Source organism: Oncorhynchus nerka, linkage group LG2 (genome assembly GCF_034236695.1).
Source record: "Oncorhynchus nerka isolate Pitt River linkage group LG2, Oner_Uvic_2.0, whole genome shotgun sequence".
In the NCBI taxonomy this organism is placed as follows: domain Eukaryota; kingdom Metazoa; phylum Chordata; class Actinopteri; order Salmoniformes; family Salmonidae; genus Oncorhynchus; species Oncorhynchus nerka.
Window position 1 is genome coordinate 7,832,367 of NC_088397.1, and position 20,550 is coordinate 7,852,916.

At 46.9% G+C, this 20,550-nt stretch overlaps 1 protein-coding gene across 1 annotated transcript in view; it reads right to left on the minus strand.

Annotated features, from left to right (window-relative positions):
* Positions 1-20,550, minus strand: part of LOC115116352 (vacuolar protein sorting-associated protein 8 homolog) — a 105,118-nt gene that overhangs the window by 53,230 nt on the left and 31,338 nt on the right. Inside the window, exons 6-7 of the mRNA XM_065020555.1 lie at positions 14,547-14,593; positions 14,214-14,370 (exon numbers count right to left, since the gene is read on the minus strand). Coding sequence (XP_064876627.1) covers positions 14,214-14,370; positions 14,547-14,593 — 204 coding nt within the window. The remainder of the gene's footprint in view (positions 1-14,213; positions 14,371-14,546; positions 14,594-20,550) is intronic.

Consider the following 20,550-nt stretch of genomic DNA (forward strand, 5'->3'; position numbering starts at 1 on the left):
ACTATAGTGTAGGGATGTTACCTGGACGGCCTCCTCTAGTCTGTAGTCCTGAGAGGTACAGACACACTGCTATACTATAGTGTAGGGATGTTAACCGGACGGCCTCCTCTAGTCTGTAGTCCTGAGAGGTACAGACACACTGCTATACTATAGTGTAGGGATGTTACCCGGACGGCCTCCTCTAGTCTGTAGTCCTGAGAGGTACAGACACACTGCTATACTATAGTGTAGGGATGTTACCTGGACGGCCTCCTCTAGTCTGTAGTCCTGAGAGGTACAGACACACTGCTATACTATAGTGTAGGGATGTTACCTGGACGGCCTCCTCTAGTCTGTAGTCCTGAGAGGTACAGACACACAGACACACTGCTATACTATAGTGTAGGGATGTTACCTGGACGGCCTCCTCTAGTCTGTAGTCCTGAGAGGTACAGACACACTGCTATACTATAGTGTAGGGATGTTACCCGGACGGCCTCCTTTAGTCTGTAGTCCTGAGAGGTACAGACACACAGACACACTGCTATACTATAGTGTAGGGATGTTACCTGGACGGCCTCCTCTAGTCTGTAGTGCTGAGAGGTACAGACACACTGCTATACTATAGTGTAGGGATGTTACCTGGAGGGCCTCCTCTAGTCTGTAGTGCTGAGAGGTACAGACACACTGCTATACTATAGTGTAGGGATGTTACCTGGACGGCCTCCTCTAGTCTGTAGTCCTGAGAGGTACAGACACACTGCTATACTATAGTGTAGGGATGTTACCTGAGAGGTACAGACACACTGAGTCTGTAGTCCTGAGAGGTACAGACACACTGCTATACTATAGTGTAGGGATGTTACCTGGACGGCCTCCTCTAGTCTGTAGTCCTGAGAGGTACAGACACACTGCTATACTATAGTGTAGGGATGTTACCTGGACGGCCTCCTCTAGTCTGTAGTCCTGAGAGCTACAGACACACAGACACACTGCAATACTATAGTGTAGGGATGTTACCTGGACGGCCTCCTCTAGTCTGTAGTCCTGAGAGGTACAGACACACTGCTATACTATAGTGTAGGGATGTTACCTGGACGGCCTCCTCTAGTCTGTAGTCCTGAGAGGTACAGACACACTGCTATACTATAGTGTAGGGATGTTACCCGGACGGCCTCCTCTAGTCTGTAGTCCTGAGAGGTACAGACACACTGCTATACTATAGTGTAGGGATGTTACCTGGACGGCCTCCTCTAGTCTGTAGTCCTGAGAGGTACAGACACACTGCTATACTATAGTGTAGGGATGTTACCTGGACGGCCTCCTCTAGTCTGTAGTCCTGAGAGGTACAGACACACAGACACACTGCTATACTATAGTGTAGGGATGTTACCTGGACGGCCTCCTCTAGTCTGTAGTCCTGAGGCTACCTGGAGGGCCTACAGGCACACAGACACACTGCTATACTATAGTGTAGGGATGTTACCTGGACGGCCTCCTCTAGTCTGTAGTCCTGAGAGGTACAGACACACTGCTATACTATAGTGTAGGGATGTTACCTGTACGGCCTCCTCTAGTCTGTAGTCCTGAGAGGTACAGACACACTGCTATACTATAGTGTAGGGATGTTACCTGGACGGCCTCCTCTAGTCTGTAATCCTGAGAGGTACAGACACACACACACTGCTATACTATAGTGTAGGGATGTTACCTGGACGGCCTCCTCTAGTCTGTAGTCCTGAGAGGTACAGACACACTGCTATACTATAGTGTAGGGATGTTACCTGGACGGCCTCCTCTAGTCTGTAGTCCTGAGAGGTACAGACACACTGCTATACTATAGTGTAGGGATGTTACCTGGACGGCCTCCTCTAGTCTGTAGTCCTGAGAGGTACAGACACACTGCTATACTATAGTGTAGGGATGTTACCCGGACGGCCTCCTCTAGTCTGTAGTCCTGAGAGGTACAGACACACTGCTATACTATAGTGTAGGGATGTTACCTGGACGGCCTCCTCTAGTCTGTAGTCCTGAGAGGTACAGACACACTGCTATACTATAGTGTAGGGATGTTACCTGGACGGCCTCCTCTAGTCTGTAGTCCTGAGAGGTACAGACACACAGACACACTGCTATACTATAGTGTAGGGATGTTACCTGGACGGCCTCCTCTAGTCTGTAGTCCTGAGAGGTACAGACACACTGCTATACTATAGTGTAGGGATGTTACCTGGACGGCCTCCTCTAGTCTGTAGTCCTGAGAGGTACAGACACACTGCTATACTATAGTGTAGGGATGTTACCTGGACGGCCTCCTCTAGTCTGTAGTCCTGAGAGGTACAGACACACTGCTATACTATAGTGTAGGGATGTTACCTGGACGGCCTCCTCTAGTCTGTAGTCCTGAGAGGTACAGACACACAGACACACTGCTATACTATAGTGTAGGGATGTTACCTGGACGGCCTCCTCTAGTCTGTAGTCCTGAGAGCTACAGACACACAGACACACTGCAATACTATAGTGTAGGGATGTTACCTGGACGGCCTCCTCTAGTCTGTAGTCCTGAGAGGTACAGACACACTGCTATACTATAGTGTAGGGATGTTACCTGGACGGCCTCCTCTAGTCTGTAGTCCTGAGAGGTACAGACACACTGCTATACTATAGTGTAGGGATGTTACCTGGACGGCCTCCTCTCTAGTCTGTAGTCCTGAGAGGTACAGACACACTGCTATACTATAGTGTAGGATCAGACACCTCCTCTAGTCTGTAGTCCTGAGAGGTACAGACACACAGACACACTGCTACTATAGTGTAGGGATGTTACCTGGACGGCCTCCTCTAGTCTGTAGTCCTGAGAGGTACAGACACACTGCTATACTACAGTGTAGGGATGTTACCTGGACGGCCTCCTCTAGTCTGTAGTCCTGAGAGGTACAGACACACAGACACACTGCTATACTATAGTGTAGGGATGTTACCTGGACGGCCTCCTCTAGTCTGTAGTCCTGAGAGGTACAGACACACTGCTATACTATAGTGTAGGGATGTTACCTGGACGGCCTCCTCTAGTCTGTAATCCTGAGAGGTACAGACACAGACACACTGCTATACTATAGTGTAGGGATGTTACCTGGACGGCCTCCTCTAGTCTGTAGTCCTGAGAGGTACAGACACACTGCTATACTATAGTGTAGGGATGTTACCTGGACGGCCTCCTCTAGTCTGTAGTCCTGAGAGGTACAGACACACTGCTATACTATAGTGTAGGGATGTTACCCGGACGGCCTCCTCTAGTCTGTAGTCCTGAGAGGTACAGACACACTGCTATACTATAGTGTAGGGATGTTACCCGGACGACCTCCTCTAGTCTGTAGTCCTGAGAGGTACAGACACACTGCTATACTATAGTGTAGGGATGTTACCTGGACGGCCTCCTCTAGTCTGTAGTCCTGAGAGGTACAGACACACTGCTATACTATAGTGTAGGGATGTTACCTGGACGGCCTCCTCTAGTCTGTAGTCCTGAGAGGTACAGACACACAGACACACTGCTATACTATAGTGTAGGGATGTTACCTGGACGGCCTCCTCTAGTCTGTAGTCCTGAGAGGTACAGACACACTGCTATACTATAGTGTAGGGATGTTACCTGGACGGCCTCCTCTAGTCTGTAGTCCTGAGAGGTACAGACACACTGCTATACTATAGTGTAGGGATGTTACCTGGACGGCCTCCTCTAGTCTGTAGTGCTGAGAGGTACAGACACACTGCTATACTATAGTGTAGGGATGTTACCTGGAGGGCCTCCTCTAGTCTGTAGTGCTGAGAGGTACAGACACACTGCTATACTATAGTGTAGGGATGTTACCTGGACGGCCTCCTCTAGTCTGTAGTCCTGAGAGGTACAGACACACAGACACACTGCTATACTATAGTGTAGGGATGTTACCTGGACGGCCTCCTCTAGTCTGTAGTCCTGAGAGGTACAGACACACAGACACACTGCTATACTATAGTGTAGGGATGTTACCTGGACGGCCTCCTCTAGTCTGTAGTCCTGAGAGGTACAGACACACAGACACACTGCTATACTATAGTGTAGGGATGTTACCTGGACGGCCTCCTCTAGTCTGTAGTCCTGAGAGGTACAGACACACTGCTATACTATAGTGTAGGGATGTTACCTGGACGGCCTCCTCTAGTCTGTAGTCCTGAGAGCTACAGACACACAGACACACTGCTATACTATAGTGTAGGGATGTTACCTGGACGGCCTCCTCTAGTCTGTAGTCCTGAGAGGTACAGACACACTGCTATACTATAGTGTAGGGATGTTACCTGGACGGCCTCCTCTAGTCTGTAGTCCTGAGAGGTACAGACACACTGCTATACTATAGTGTAGGGATGTTACCTGGACGGCCTCCTCTAGTCTGTAGTCCTGAGAGGTACAGACACACTGCTATACTATAGTGTAGGGATGTTACCTGGAGTCTGTAGTCCTGAGAGGTACAGACACACTGCTATACTATAGTGTAGGGATGTTACCTGGACGGCCTCCTCTAGTCTGTAGTCCTGAGAGGTACAGACACACTGCTATACTATAGTGTAGGGATGTTACCTGGACGGTCTGTAGTCCTGAGAGGTACAGACACACTAGACACAGTCTGTAGTCCTGATACAGACACACTGCTATACTATAGTGTAGGGATGTTACCTGACGGCCTCCTCTAGTCTGTAGTCCTGAGAGGTACAGACACACTGCTATACTATAGTGTAGGGATGTTACCTGGACGGCCTCCTCTAGTCTGTAGTCCTGAGAGGTACAGACACACAGACACACTGTAGTCTATACTATAGTGTAGGGATGTTACCTGGACGGCCTCCTCTAGTCTGTAGTCCTGAGAGGTACAGACACACTGCTATACTATAGTGCAGGGATGTTACCTGGACGGCCTCCTCTAGTCTGTAGTCCTGAGAGGTACAGACACACTGCTATACTATAGTGTAGGGATGTTACCTGGACGGCCTCCTCTAGTCTGTAGTCCTGAGAGGTACAGACACACAGACACACTGCTATACTATAGTGTAGGGATGTTACCTGGACGGCCTCTCTAGTCTGTAGTCCTGAGAGGTACATACACACTGCTATACTATAGTGTAGGGATGTTACCTGGGCCTCCTCTAGTCTGTAGTCCTGAGAGGTACAGACACACAGACACACTGCTATACATACACACTGCTATAGTGTAGGGATGTTACCTGACGGCCTCCTCTAGTCTGTAGTCCTGAGAGGTACAGACACACAGACACACTGCTATACTATAGTGCAGGGATGTTACCTGGACGGCCTCCTCTAGTCTGTAGTCCTGAGAGGTACAGACACACTGCTATACTATAGTGTAGGGATGTTACCTGGACGGCCTCCTCTAGTCTGTAGTCCTGAGAGGTACAGACACACAGACACACTGCTATACTATAGTGTAGGGATGTTACCTGGGCCTCCTCTAGTCTGTAGTCCTGAGAGGTACAGACACACTGCTATACTATAGTGTAGGGATGTTACCTGACGGCCTCCTCTAGTCTGTAGTCCTGAGAGGTACAGACACACAGACACACTGCTATACTATAGTGTAGGGATGTTACCTGGACGGCCTCCTCTAGTCTGTAGTCCTGAGAGGTACAGACACACTGCTATACTATAGTGTAGGGATGTTACCTGGACGGCCTCCTCTAGTCTGTAGTCCTGAGAGGTACAGACACACAGACACACTGCTATACTATAGTGTAGGGATGTTACCTGGAGGTACAGACACACTGCTATACTATAGTGTAGGGATGTTACCTCTAGTCTGTAGTCCTGAGAGGTACAGACACACTGCTATACTATAGTGCAGGGATGTTACCTGTCTGTAGTCGGCCAGACACACTGCTACTATAGTGTAGGGATGTTACCTGGAGTCTGTAGTCCTGAGAGGTACAGACACACTGCTATACTATAGTGTAGGGATGTTACCTGGACGGCCTCCTCTAGTCTGTAGTCCTGAGAGACACAGACACACTGCTATACTATAGTGTAGGGATGTTACCTGGACGGCCTCCTCTAGTCTGTAGTCCTGAGAGGTACAGACACACTGCTATACTATAGTGTAGGGATGTTACCTGGACGGCCTCCTCTAGTCTGTAGTCCTGAGAGTTACAGACACACAGACACACTGCTATACTATAGTGTAGGGATGTTACCTGGACGGCCTCCTCTAGTCTGTAGTCCTGAGAGGTACAGACACACTGCTATACTATAGTGTAGGATGTTACCTGGACGGCCTCCTAGTCTGTAGTCCTGAGAGGTACAGACACACTGCTATACTATAGTGTAGGGATGTTACCTGGACGGCCTCCTCTAGTCTGTAGTCCTGAGAGGTACAGACACACTGCTATACTATAGTGTAGGGATGTTACCTGGACGGCCTCCTCTAGTCTGTAGTCCTGAGAGGTACAGACACACTGCTATACTATAGTGTAGGGATGTTACCTGGACGGCCTCCTCTAGTCTGTAGTCCTGAGAGGTACAGACACACAGACACACTGCTATACTATAGTGTAGGGATGTTACCTGGACGGCCTCCTCTAGTCTGTAGTCCTGAGAGGTACAGGCACACAGACACACTGCTATACTATAGTGTAGGGATGTTACCTGGACGGCCTCCTCTAGTCTGTAGTCCTGAGAGGTACAGACACACTGCTATACTATAGTGTAGGGATGTTACCTGGACGGCCTCCTCTAGTCTGTAGTCCTGAGAGGTACAGACACACTGCTATACTATAGTGTAGGGATGTTACCTGGACGGCCTCCTCTAGTCTGTAGTCCTGAGAGGTACAGACACAGACACACTGCTATACTATAGTGTAGGGATGTTACCTGGACGGCCTCCTCTAGTCTGTAGTCCTGAGAGGTACAGACACACTGCTATACTATAGTGTAGGGATGTTACCTGACGGCCTCCTCTAGTCTGTAGTCCTGAGAGGTACAGACACACTGCTATACTATAGTGTAGGGATGTTACCCGGACGGCCTCCTCTAGTCTGTAGTCCTGAGAGGTACAGACACACTGCTATACTATAGTGTAGGGATGTTACCTGGACGGACCTCCTCTAGTCTGTAGTCCTGAGAGGTACAGACACACTGCTATACTATAGTGTAGGGATGTTACCTGGACGGCCTCCTCTAGTCTGTAGTCCTGAGAGGTACAGACACACTGCTATACTATAGTGTAGGGATGTTACCTGGACGGCCTCCTCTAGTCTGTAGTCCTGAGAGGTACAGACACACAGACACACTGCTATACTATAGTGTAGGGATGTTACCTGACGGCCTCCTCTAGTCTGTAGTCCTGAGAGGTACAGACACACTGCTATACTATAGTGTAGGGATGTTACCTGGACGGCCTCCTTAGTCTGTAGTCCTGAGAGGTACAGACACACTGCTATACTATAGTGTAGGGATGTTACCTGACGGCCTCCTCTAGTCTGTAGTCCTGAGAGGTACAGACACACTGCTATACTATAGTGTAGGGATGTTACCCGGACGGCCTCCTCTAGTCTGTAGTCCTGAGAGGTACAGACACACAGACACTGCTATACTATAGTGTAGGGATGTTACCTGGACGGCCTCCTCTAGTCTGTAGTCCTGAGAGGTACAGACACACAGACACACTGCAATACTATAGTGTAGGGATGTTACCTGGACGGCCTCCTCTAGTCTGTAGTCCTGAGAGGTACAGACACACTGCTATACTATAGTGTAGGGATGTTACCTGGACGGCCTCCTCTAGTCTGTAGTCCTGAGAGGTACAGACACACTGCTATACTATAGTGTAGGGATGTTACCTGGACGGCCTCCTCTAGTCTGTAGTCCTGAGAGGTACAGACACACTGCTATACTATAGTGTAGGGATGTTACCTGGACGGCCTCCTCTAGTCTGTAGTCCTGAGAGGTACAGACACACAGACACACTGCTATACTATAGTGTAGGGATGTTACCTGGACGGCCTCCTCTAGTCTGTAGTCCTGAGAGGTACAGGCACACAGACACACTGCTATACTACAGTGTAGGGATGTTACCTGGACGGCCTCCTCTAGTCTGTAGTCCTGAGAGGTACAGACACACTGCTATACTATAGTGTAGGGATGTTACCTGTACGGCCTCCTCTAGTCTGTAGTCCTGAGAGGTACAGACACACTGCTATACTATAGTGTAGGGATGTTACCCGGACGGCCTCCTCTAGTCTGTAATCCTGAGAGGTACAGACACAGACACACTGCTATACTATAGTGTAGGGATGTTACCTGGACGGCCTCCTCTAGTCTGTAGTCCTGAGAGGTACAGACACACTGCTATACTATAGTGTAGGGATGTTACCTGGACGGCCTCCTCTAGTCTGTAGTCCTGAGAGGTACAGACACACTGCTATACTATAGTGTAGGGATGTTACCTGACGGCCTCCTCTAGTCTGTAGTCCTGAGAGGTACAGACACACTGCTATACTATAGTGTAGGGATGTTACCCGGACGACCTCCTCTAGTCTGTAGTCCTGAGAGGTACAGACACACTGCTATACTATAGTGTAGGGATGTTACCTGGACGGCCTCCTCTAGTCTGTAGTCCTGAGAGGTACAGACACACTGCTATACTATAGTGTAGGGATGTTACCTGGACGGCCTCCTCTAGTCTGTAGTCCTGAGAGGTACAGACACACAGACACACTGCTATACTATAGTGTAGGGATGTTACCTGGACGGCCTCCTCTAGTCTGTAGTCCTGAGAGGTACAGACACACTGCTATACTATAGTGTAGGGATGTTACCCGGACGGCCTCCTTTAGTCTGTAGTCCTGAGAGGTACAGACACACTGCTATACTATAGTGTAGGGATGTTACCTGGACGGCCTCCTCTAGTCTGTAGTGCTGAGAGGTACAGACACACTGCTATACTATAGTGTAGGGATGTTACCTGGAGGGCCTCCTCTAGTCTGTAGTGCTGAGAGGTACAGACACACTGCTATACTATAGTGTAGGGATGTTACCTGGACGGCCTCCTCTAGTCTGTAGTCCTGAGAGGTACAGACACACAGACACACTGCTATACTATAGTGTAGGGATGTTACCTGACGGCCTCCCTCTAGTCTGTAGTCCTGAGAGGTACAGACACACAGACACACTGCTATACTATAGTGTAGGGATGTTACCTGGACGGCCTCCTCTAGTCTGTAGTCCTGAGAGGTACAGACACACAGACACACTGCTATACTATAGTGTAGGGATGTTACCTGGACGGCCTCCTCTAGTCTGTAGTCCTGAGAGGTACAGACACACTGCTATACTATAGTGTAGGGATGTTACCTGGACGGCCTCCTCTAGTCTGTAGTCCTGAGAGCTACAGACACACAGACACACTGCTATACTATAGTGTAGGGATGTTACCTGGACGGCCTCCTCTAGTCTGTAGTCCTGAGAGGTACAGACACACTGCTATACTATAGTGTAGGGATGTTACCTGGACGGCCTCCTCTAGTCTGTAGTCCTGAGAGGTACAGACACACTGCTATACTATAGTGTAGGGATGTTACCTGGACGGCCTCCTCTAGTCTGTAGTCCTGAGAGGTACAGACACACTGCTATACTATAGTGTAGGGATGTTACCTGGACGGCCTCCTCTAGTCTGTAGTCCTGAGAGGTACAGACACACTGCTATACTATAGTGTAGGGATGTTACCTGGTACGGCCTCCTCTAGTCTGTAGTCCTGAGAGGTACAGACACACTGCTATACTATAGTGTAGGGATGTTACCTGGACGGCCTCCTCTAGTCTGTAGTCCTGAGAGGTACAGACACACAGACACACTGCTATACTATAGTGTAGGGATGTTACCTGGACGGCCTCCTCTAGTCTGTAGTCCTGAGAGGTACAGACACACTGCTATACTATAGTGTAGGGATGTTACCTGGACGGCCTCCTCTAGTCTGTAGTCCTGAGAGGTACAGACACACAGACACACTGCTATACTATAGTGTAGGGATGTTACCTGGACGGCCTCCTCTAGTCTGTAGTCCTGAGAGGTACAGACACACTGCTATACTATAGTGTAGGGATGTTACCTGGACGGCCTCCTCTAGTCTGTAGTCCTGAGAGGTACAGACACACTGCTATACTATAGTGTAGGGATGTTACCTGACGGCCTCCTCTAGTCTGTAGTCCTGAGAGGTACAGACACACAGACACACTGCTATACTATAGTGTAGGGATGTTACCTGGACGGCCTCCTCTGTAGTCTGTAGTCCTGAGAGGTACATACACACTGCTATACTATAGTGTAGGGATGTTACCTGGACGGCCTCCTCTAGTCTGTAGTCCTGAGAGGTACAGACACACAGACACACTGCTATACTATAGTGTAGGGATGTTACCTGGACGGCCTCCTCTAGTCTGTAGTCCTGAGAGGTACAGACACACTGCTATACTATAGTGTAGGGATGTTACCTGGACGGCCTCCTCTAGTCTGTAGTCCTGAGAGGTACAGACACACAGCTATACTATAGTGTAGGGATGTTACCTGGACGGCCTCCTCTAGTCTGTAGTCCTGAGAGGTACAGACACACAGACACACTGCTATACTATAGTGTAGGGATGTTACCTGGACGGCCTCCTCTAGTCTGTAGTCCTGAGAGGTACAGACACACTGCTATACTATAGTGTAGGGATGTTACCTGGACGGCCTCCTCTAGTCTGTAGTCCTGAGAGGTACAGACACACTGCTATACTATAGTGTAGGGATGTTACCTGGACGGCCTCCTCTAGTCTGTAGTCCTGAGAGGTACAGACACACTGCTATACTATAGTGTAGGGATGTTACCTGGTACGGCCTCCTCTAGTCTGTAGTCCTGAGAGGTACAGACACAGACACACTGCTATACTATAGTGTAGGGATGTTACCTGGACGGCCTCCTCTAGTCTGTAGTCCTGAGAGGTACAGACACACTGCTATACTATAGTGTAGGGATGTTACCTGGACGGCCTCCTCTAGTCTGTAGTCCTGAGAGGTACAGACACACTGCTATACTATAGTGTAGGGATGTTACCTGGACGGCCTCCTCTAGTCTGTAGTCCTGAGAGGTACAGACACACTGCTATACTATAGTGTAGGGATGTTACCTGGACGGCCTCCTCTAGTCTGTAGTCCTGAGAGGTACAGACACACAGACACACTGCTATACTATAGTGTAGGGATGTTACCTGGACGGCCTCCTCTAGTCTGTAGTCCTGAGAGGTACAGACACACTGCTATACTATAGTGTAGGGATGTTACCTGGACGGCCTCCTCTAGTCTGTAGTCCTGAGAGGTACAGACACACTGCTATACTATAGTGTAGGGATGTTACCTGGACGGCCTCCTCTAGTCTGTAGTCCTGAGAGGTACAGACACACTGCTATACTATAGTGTAGGGATGTTACCTGGACGGCCTCCTCTAGTCTGTAGTCCTGAGAGGTACAGACAGACACACTGCTATACTATAGTGTAGGGATGTTACCTGGACGGCCTCCTCTAGTCTGTAGTCCTGAGAGTTACAGACACAGACACACTGCTATACTATAGTGTAGGGATGTTACCTGGACGGCCTCCTCTAGTCTGTAGTCCTGAGAGGTACAGACACACTGCTATACTATAGTGTAGGGATGTTACCTGGACGGCCTCCTCTAGTCTGTAGTCCTGAGAGGTACAGACACACAGACACACTGCTATACTATAGTGTAGGGATGTTACCTGGACGGCCTCCTCTAGTCTGTAGTCCTGAGAGGTACAGACACACTGCTATACTATAGTGTAGGGATGTTACCTGGACGGCCTCCTCTAGTCTGTAGTCCTGAGAGTTACAGACACACAGACACACTGCTATACTATAGTGTAGGGATGTTACCTGGACGGCCTCCTCTAGTCTGTAGTCCTGAGAGGTACAGACACACTGCTATACTATAGTGTAGGGATGTTACCTGGACGGCCTCCTCTAGTCTGTAGTCCTGAGAGGTACAGACACACACACTGCTATACTATAGTGTAGGGATGTTACCTGGACGGCCTCCTCTAGTCTGTAGTCCTGAGAGGTACAGACACACTGCTATACTATAGTGTAGGGATGTTACCTGGACGGCCTCCTCTAGTCTGTAGTCCTGAGAGGTACAGACACACAGACACACTGCTATACTATAGTGTAGGGATGTTACCTGGACGGCCTCCTCTAGTCTGTAGTCCTGAGAGGTACAGACACACTGCTATACTATAGTGTAGGGATGTTACCTGGACGGCCTCCTCTAGTCTGTAGTCCTGAGAGGTACAGACACACTGCTATACTATAGTGTAGGGATGTTACCTGGACGGCCTCCTCTAGTCTGTAGTCCTGAGAGGTACAGACACACTGCTATACTATAGTGTAGGGATGTTACCTGGACGGCCTCCTCTAGTCTGTAGTCCTGAGAGGTACAGACACACAGACACACTGCTATACTATAGTGTAGGGATGTTACCTGGACGGCCTCCTCTAGTCTGTAGTCCTGAGAGGTACAGACACACTGCTATACTATAGTGTAGGGATGTTACCTGGACGGCCTCCTCTAGTCTGTAGTCCTGAGAGGTACAGACACACTGCTATACTATAGTGTAGGGATGTTACCTGGACGGCCTCCTCTAGTCTGTAGTCCTGAGAGGTACAGACACACTGCTATACTATAGTGTAGGGATGTTACCTGGAGGGCCTCCTCTAGTCTGTAGTCCTGAGAGGTACAGACACACTGCTATACTATAGTGTAGGGATGTTACCTGGACGGCCTCCTCTAGTCTGTAGTCCTGAGAGGTACAGACACACAGACACACTGCTATACTATAGTGTAGGGATGTTACCTGGACGGCCTCCTCTAGTCTGTAGTCCTGAGAGGTACAGACACACTGCTATACTATAGTGTAGGGATGTTACCTGGACGGCCTCCTCTAGTCTGTAGTCCTGAGAGCTACAGACACACAGACACACTGCTATACTATAGTGCAGGGATGTTACCTGGACGGCCTCCTCTAGTCTGTAGTCCTGAGAGGTACAGACACACTGCTATACTATAGTGTAGGGATGTTACCTGGACGGCCTCCTCTAGTCTGTAGTCCTGAGAGACACAGACACACTGCTATACTATAGTGTAGGGATGTTACCTGGACGGCCTCCTCTAGTCTGTAGTCCTGAGAGGTACAGACACACTGCTATACTATAGTGTAGGGATGTTACCTGGACGGCCTCCTCTAGTCTGTAGTCCTGAGAGGTACAGACACACTGCTATACTATAGTGTAGGGATGTTACCTGGACGGCCTCCTCTAGTCTGTAGTCCTGAGAGGTACAGACACACTGCTATACTATAGTGTAGGGATGTTACCTGGACGGCCTCCTCTAGTCTGTAGTCCTGAGAGGTACAGACACACAGACACACTGCTATACTATAGTGTAGGGATGTTACCTGGACGGCCTCCTCTAGTCTGTAGTCCTGAGAGGTACAGACACACTGCTATACTATAGTGTAGGGATGTTACCTGGACGGCCTCCTCTAGTCTGTAGTCCTGAGAGGTACAGACACACAGACACACTGCTATACTATAGTGTAGGGATGTTACCTGGACGGCCTCCTCTAGTCTGTAGTCCTGAGAGGTACAGACACACTGCTATACTATAGTGTAGGGATGTTACCTGGACGGCCTCCTCTAGTCTGTAGTCCTGAGAGGTACAGACACACTGCTATACTATAGTGTAGGGATGTTACCTGGACGGCCTCCTCTAGTCTGTAGTCCTGAGAGGTACAGACACACAGACACACTGCTATACTATAGTGTAGGGATGTTACCTGGACGGCCTCCTCTAGTCTGTAGTCCTGAGAGGTACAGACACACTGCTATACTATAGTGTAGGGATGTTACCTGGACGGCCTCCTCTAGTCTGTAGTCCTGAGAGGTACAGACACACAGACACACTGCTATACTATAGTGTAGGGATGTTACCTGGACGGCCTCCTCTAGTCTGTAGTCCTGAGAGGTACAGACACACTGCTATACTATAGTGCAGGGATGTTACCTGGACGGCCTCCTCTAGTCTGTAGTCCTGAGAGGTACAGACACACTGCTATACTATAGTGTAGGGATGTTACCTGGACGGCCTCCTCTAGTCTGTAGTCCTGAGAGGCCTTGAGGAAGTCAGTGAGCTGCCGGGGAGTGAATCGGCACAGCAAGCCGATGTGGAGCTCATGCAGGTCGGGGCTCAGTCTTAGGAGAGCCTGGGGATGAGGGCCTTCCCTGGAGGTAGCACTGGGAAACAGACGGTTGTGTGTCTCTAATAATATAATAATGTTGTGTTTATTAAACAGACCAGAGAGCACAACAACTAGGATATTGATGTCTTCCGCCCACCCGAATCCACCCACACCACAGAGAAAACTCTGTTCCATTCTTCCGTGCTCCAACACAGTAACCAAGGATCTTACCTCTGGTCCAAAAGACACCTCAGGAACTGGAACACTAGGTGATCATCCTAGAGAGAGAGAGCGAGAGAGCGAGAGAGCGATAGCAGGAGAGAGAATGAGAGAGAGATATAGTGAGAGAGATGTAGATAGCGTGTTAATTTCTGATTGTTTATTTCACTTTTGTTTATTATCTATTTTACTTGCTTTAGCAATGTTAACATGTCAATAAAAGCTTTGAATTGAAATTGACAGAGTAGAGATACACAACTAAGACAAAACAACCAAAGAACATGGGTCACAACTCCTGCAGCTCTGTCGCACGCTGGTTCTGTTCAGAGTCAAGGGCTTCAAGGAGACTCTTATGGCAGGAACATCTACAGCTCATCTCTTGGCAGTAGTACTGTAGACTACTTTATCTCTGACCTCAACCCAGAGTCTCTCAGAGCGTTCACAGTCAGCCCACTGACAACTCTATCAGACCACTTGAACAGAGCAATACTCAATCATGAGGCATCAAAGCCAAAGGAACTGAGTAATATTAAGAAATGCTATAGATAGTAGTTTGGAAATCTACCAAAAAACTATTAGGCAACAACAAATTCAATCCCTCCTAGACAATTTCCTGGGTAAAACGTTCCATTGTAATAGTGAAGGTGTAAACATGGCAGTAGAAAACCTAAACAGTATATTTGCCTCTCAGCTTCCCCATCAAATCTATCAATGTCAAGCAGACAACCGAAGAAAATGAACAACAATGACAAATGGTTTGATGAAGAATGCAAAAATCTAAGAAAGAAATTGAGAAACCTGTCCAACCAAAAACATAGAGACCCAGAAAACCTGAGTCTACGCCTTCACTATGGTGAATCACTAAAACAATACAGAAATACACTACGGAAAAAGAAGGAACAGCACGTCAGAAATCAGCTCAATGTAATTGAAGAATCCATAGAATCTAACCACTTCTGGGAAAACTCAAAACAAACAAACAACACAAAGAGTTCTCTATCCAAAACAGAGATGTATGGGTAAACCACTTCTCCAATATTTTTGTCTCTATAACAAAGAACAAACAGCAATAACATATACATGATCAAATACAAATCTTAGAATCAACTATTAAAGACTACCAGAACCCACTGGATTCTCCAATTACATTGAATGAACTACAGGACAAAATACAAACCCTCCAACCCAAAAAGGCCTGTGGGGTTGATGGTATCCTAAATGAAATGATAAAATATACAGACCCAAAATTACAATTGGCTATACTTATACTCTTTAACACCATCCTTAGCTCTGGCATCTTCCCCAATATTTGGAACCAAGGACTGTTCACCCTGATCCACAGAAGTGGAGAGAAATTTGACCCCAATAACTACCGTGGGATATGCGTCAACAGCAACCTTGGGAAAATCCTCTGCATTATCATTAACAGCAGACTCGTACATTTCCTCAGTGAAAACAATGTACTGAGTAAATGTCAAATTGGCTTGTTACCTAATTACCGTACGACAGACCACGTATTCACCCTGCACACCCTAATTGACAAACAAACAAACAAACAAACCAAAACAAAGGCAAAGTCTTCTCATGCTTTGCTGATTTCAAGAGAGATTTCAAGAGAGTCTGCTATACAAATTGATGGGAAATGGTGTTGGGGGTAAAACATACGACATTACAAACAACAAGTATGCGGTTAAAACATTTTTTTTTTAAAAACACACATTTCTCTCCACAGGGCCGTGGGGTGAGACAGGGATGCAGCTTAAGCCCCACCCCTATCAAAATATATATCAACAAATTGACGAGGGAACTAGAACAGTCTGCAGCACCCGGCCTCACCCTACTAGAATCTGAAGTCAAATGTCTATTGATGATCTGGTGCTTCTGTCACCAATCAAGGAGGGCCTACAGCAGCACCTAGATCTTATGCACAGATTCTGTCAGACCTGGGCCCTGTCAGACCTGGGCCCTGACAGACCTGGGCCCTGACAGACCTGGGCCCTGACAGACCTGGGCCCTGACAGAACTGGGCCCTGACAGAACTGGGCCCTGACAGAACTGGGCCCTGACAGTAAATCTCAGTAAGACAAAAACAAAGGTGTTCCAAAAAAGGTCCAGTCACCAGGACCACAAATACAAATTCCATCTAGACACCGTTTCCCTAGAGCACACAGGAAACTATACATACCTTGGCCTAAACATCAGGACCACAGGTCACTTCCACAAAGCTGTGAACGATCTGAGAGACAAGGCCAGAAGGGTCTTCTAGGTCATCAAAAGGAACAGAACATGTGACATATCAGGATCTTCAGTTATAGAACCCATCGCCCTTCATGGTTGAGAGGTCTGGGATCCGCTCACCAACCAAGAATTCACAAAAAACAAATTGAGTCTGTATGCAGAATTCTGCAACAATATCCTCTGTGTACAACGTAAAACACCAAATAATGCAGAGCAGAATAAGGCCGATACCAATTAATTATCAAAATCCAGAAAAGAGTCATTCAATTCTACAATCACCTAAAAGGAAGCGATTCCCAAACACATTGGAAAGAATTAACAAAAAAACAGAGCAGAATACCTGATCACTGTGACTGACCCAAAATGAAGGAAATCTTTAACTATGTACAAACTCAGTGAGCATAGCCTTGCTATTGAGAAAGGCCGCCGTAGGCAGACATGGCTCTCAAGAGAAGACAGACTATGTGCTCACTGCCCACAAAATGAGGTGGAAACTGAGCTGCACTTCCTAACCTCCTGCCAAATGTATGACCATATTAGAGACACATATTTCCCTCAGATTACAGACCCACAAAGAATTTCAAAACAAATTCAATTTTGATAAGCTCCCATATCTACTGGGTGAAATACCACAGTGTGACATCACAGCAGCAATATGTGTGACCTGTTGCCACAAGAAAAGGTCAACCAGTGAAGAACAAACACCATTGTAAATACAACCCATATTTATGTTTATTTATTTCTCCCTTTGTACTTTTAACTATTTGCACATCGTTACAACACTGTATATAGACATATGACATTTGAAAAGTCTCTATTCCTTTTGTGAGTGTAATGTTTACTGTTAATTCAAATAAAATCACTTTTGTTTATTATCTATTTCACTTGCAATGTAAACATATACTACCATTCAAACGTCTGGGGTCACTGAGAAATGTCCTTGTTTTTGAAAGAAAAGCACATTTTTTGTCCATTAAAATAACATCAAATTGATCAGAAATACAGTGTAGACATTGTTAAAGTTGTAAATGACTAATCCAAGTTTATCATTTTAAAAGACAGAGCAAACGGTCTCTAACCAGAATAGAAAGAGGAGTGGGAGGCCCTGGTGCACAACTGAAGAAGAGGACAAGTACATTAGTGTGTCTAGTTTGAGAAACAGACACCTCTTAAGTCCTCCAATGCCAGCTTCATTAAATAGTACTCACTCTCAACATTAACAGTGAAGAGGCGACTCTGGGATGCTGGCCTTCTTGGCAGAGTTCCTCTGTCCAGTGTCTGTGTTCTTGTCCCCATCTTAACCTTTCCTTTTTATTGGCCAGTCTGAGATATGTCTTTTTCTTTGAAACTCTGCCTAGAAGGCCAGCATCCCGGAGTCACCTCTTCACTGTTGACGTTGAGACTGGTGTTTTGCGGGTATTGTTTAATGAAGATGCCAGTTGAGGACTTGTGAGGTGTCTGTTTCTACACCTAGACACAAATGTACTTGTCCTCTTGCTCAGTTGTGCACCGGGGCCTCCCACTACTCTTTCTATTCTGGTTACAGCCAGTTTGTGCTGTTCTGTGAAGGGAGTAGTACACAGCGTTGTACGAGATCTTCAGTTTCTTGCCAATTTCTCGCATGGAAGAGCCTTCATTTCTCAGAACAAGAATAGACTGATGAGTTTCAGAAGAAAGTTCTTTGTTTCTGACCATTTTGAGGCTGTAATCAAACCCACAAATGCTGATGCTCCAGATACTCAACTAGTCTAAAGGCCAGTTTTATTCCTTCTTTAAATCAGCACAACTGTTTCCAGCTGTGCTAACATAATTGCAAAAGGGTTTTCTAATGATCGATTAGCATTTTAAAATGATAAAGCTTCGCTAACACAACTTGGCATTGGAACACAGGAGTGATGGTTGCTGATAATGGATATTCTGATTGCTGATATGTAGATATTCCATTTAAAAAATCTGCCATTTCTAGTTACAATAGTCATTTACAACATTAACAATGTCTACACTTCTGATCAATTTGATGTTATTTTAAATCGACCAAAAAATGTGCTTTTCTTTCATAAACAAGGACATTTCTAAGTGACCCCAAACTGTTGAACGGTAGTGTATGTTGCTCATGCCAATAAAGCCATTTGAATTTAAATTGAATTGAGAGAGACAGAGTGAGAGACAGAGTGAGAGACAGAGTGAGAGACAGAGTGAGAGACAGAGTGAGAGACAGAGTGAGAACAAGAGTTCATGCCTGTAAGTCACTTTGGATAAAATGCTAAATGCCATAGATTATTGTGACTCTTATGAAGTGAAATGTTGGCAGCCTTACACCTGTGTGTGCAGTTTGGAGCCCTACATGGTCCATAACAACACCTACATGGTCCATAACAACACCTACATGGTCCATAACAACACCTTTTACACCATTAGATACACCTACACCTGTGTGTGCAGTTTGGAGCCCTACATGGTCCATAGCAACACCTACATGGTCCATAACAACACCTACATGGTCCATAACAACACCTTTTACACCAACCCATTAGATACACCTACACCTGTGTGTGCAGTTTGGAGTCCTACATGGTCCATAACAACACCTTTTACAGCAACCCATTAGATACACCTACACCTGTGTGTGCAGTTTGGAGCCCTACATGGTCAATAACAACACCTACATGGTCCATAACAACACCTACATGGTCCATAACAACACCTACATGGTCCATAACAACACCTACATGGTCCATAACAACACCTACATGGTCCATAACAACACCTTTTACACCATTAGATACACCTACACCTGTGTGTGCAGTTTGGAGCCCTACATGGTCCATAGCAACACCTACATGGTCCATAACAACACCTACATGGTCCATAACAACACCTTTTACACCAACCCATTAGATACACCTACACCTGTGTGTGCAGTTTGGAGCCCTACATGGTCCATAACAACACCGACATGGTCCATAACAACACCTACATGGTCCATAACAACACCTACATGGTCCATAACAACACCTACATGGTCCATAACAACACCTCACAAAGGTGTTTCTTTTCTTCCATTGTCAGATTTTCCTGGAAACGCCCTTCACTCTATACACAACAGAATCAGAGACATGAAATGAACACACACACAGGCACGCACGCACACACACACACACAGACACAGGCACGCACACACACAGACACAGCAGTGTTCTCTCGGAAAGTAAGCGACTCATTGCTAATCCAGATTTTCAATTAGCACTTATCTCCCGTTCCTACGGCGATAACAGCCAGGCAATTACATGGCTGATTCAGACAGTGGCGGGACTCTGTGTGTGTTTGTCGGAAGAGAGAGAGACAGAGATATATAGAGAGAGACAAAGAGAGAGAGAGAGAGAGACAAAGAGAGAGAGAGAGAGACAAAGAGAGAGAGAGAGACAAAGAGAGAGAGAGAGAGACAAAGAGAGAGAGAGAGAGATATGTTAACACATGTTTCCCATGCCAATAAAGCCCCTTGAATTGAATTGAGAGAGAGAGAGAAAGAGAGAGAGAAAGAGAGAGAGAAAGAGAGAAAGAGAAAGAGAGAGAGAAAGAGAGAAAGAGAAAGAAAGAGAAAGAGAGAGAGAGAAAGAGAGAAAGAGAGAGAGAGAGAGAGAAAAAGAGAGATAAAAAGAGAGAGAGAGAGTAGGAGAGAGAGAAAGAGAGAGATATGGAGAGAGAGAGACAGAGAGGAAGAGAGAGAGAGACCCAACCAAATCATGAGGAAACAAAAAGACTGACCCAAACTTAAAGG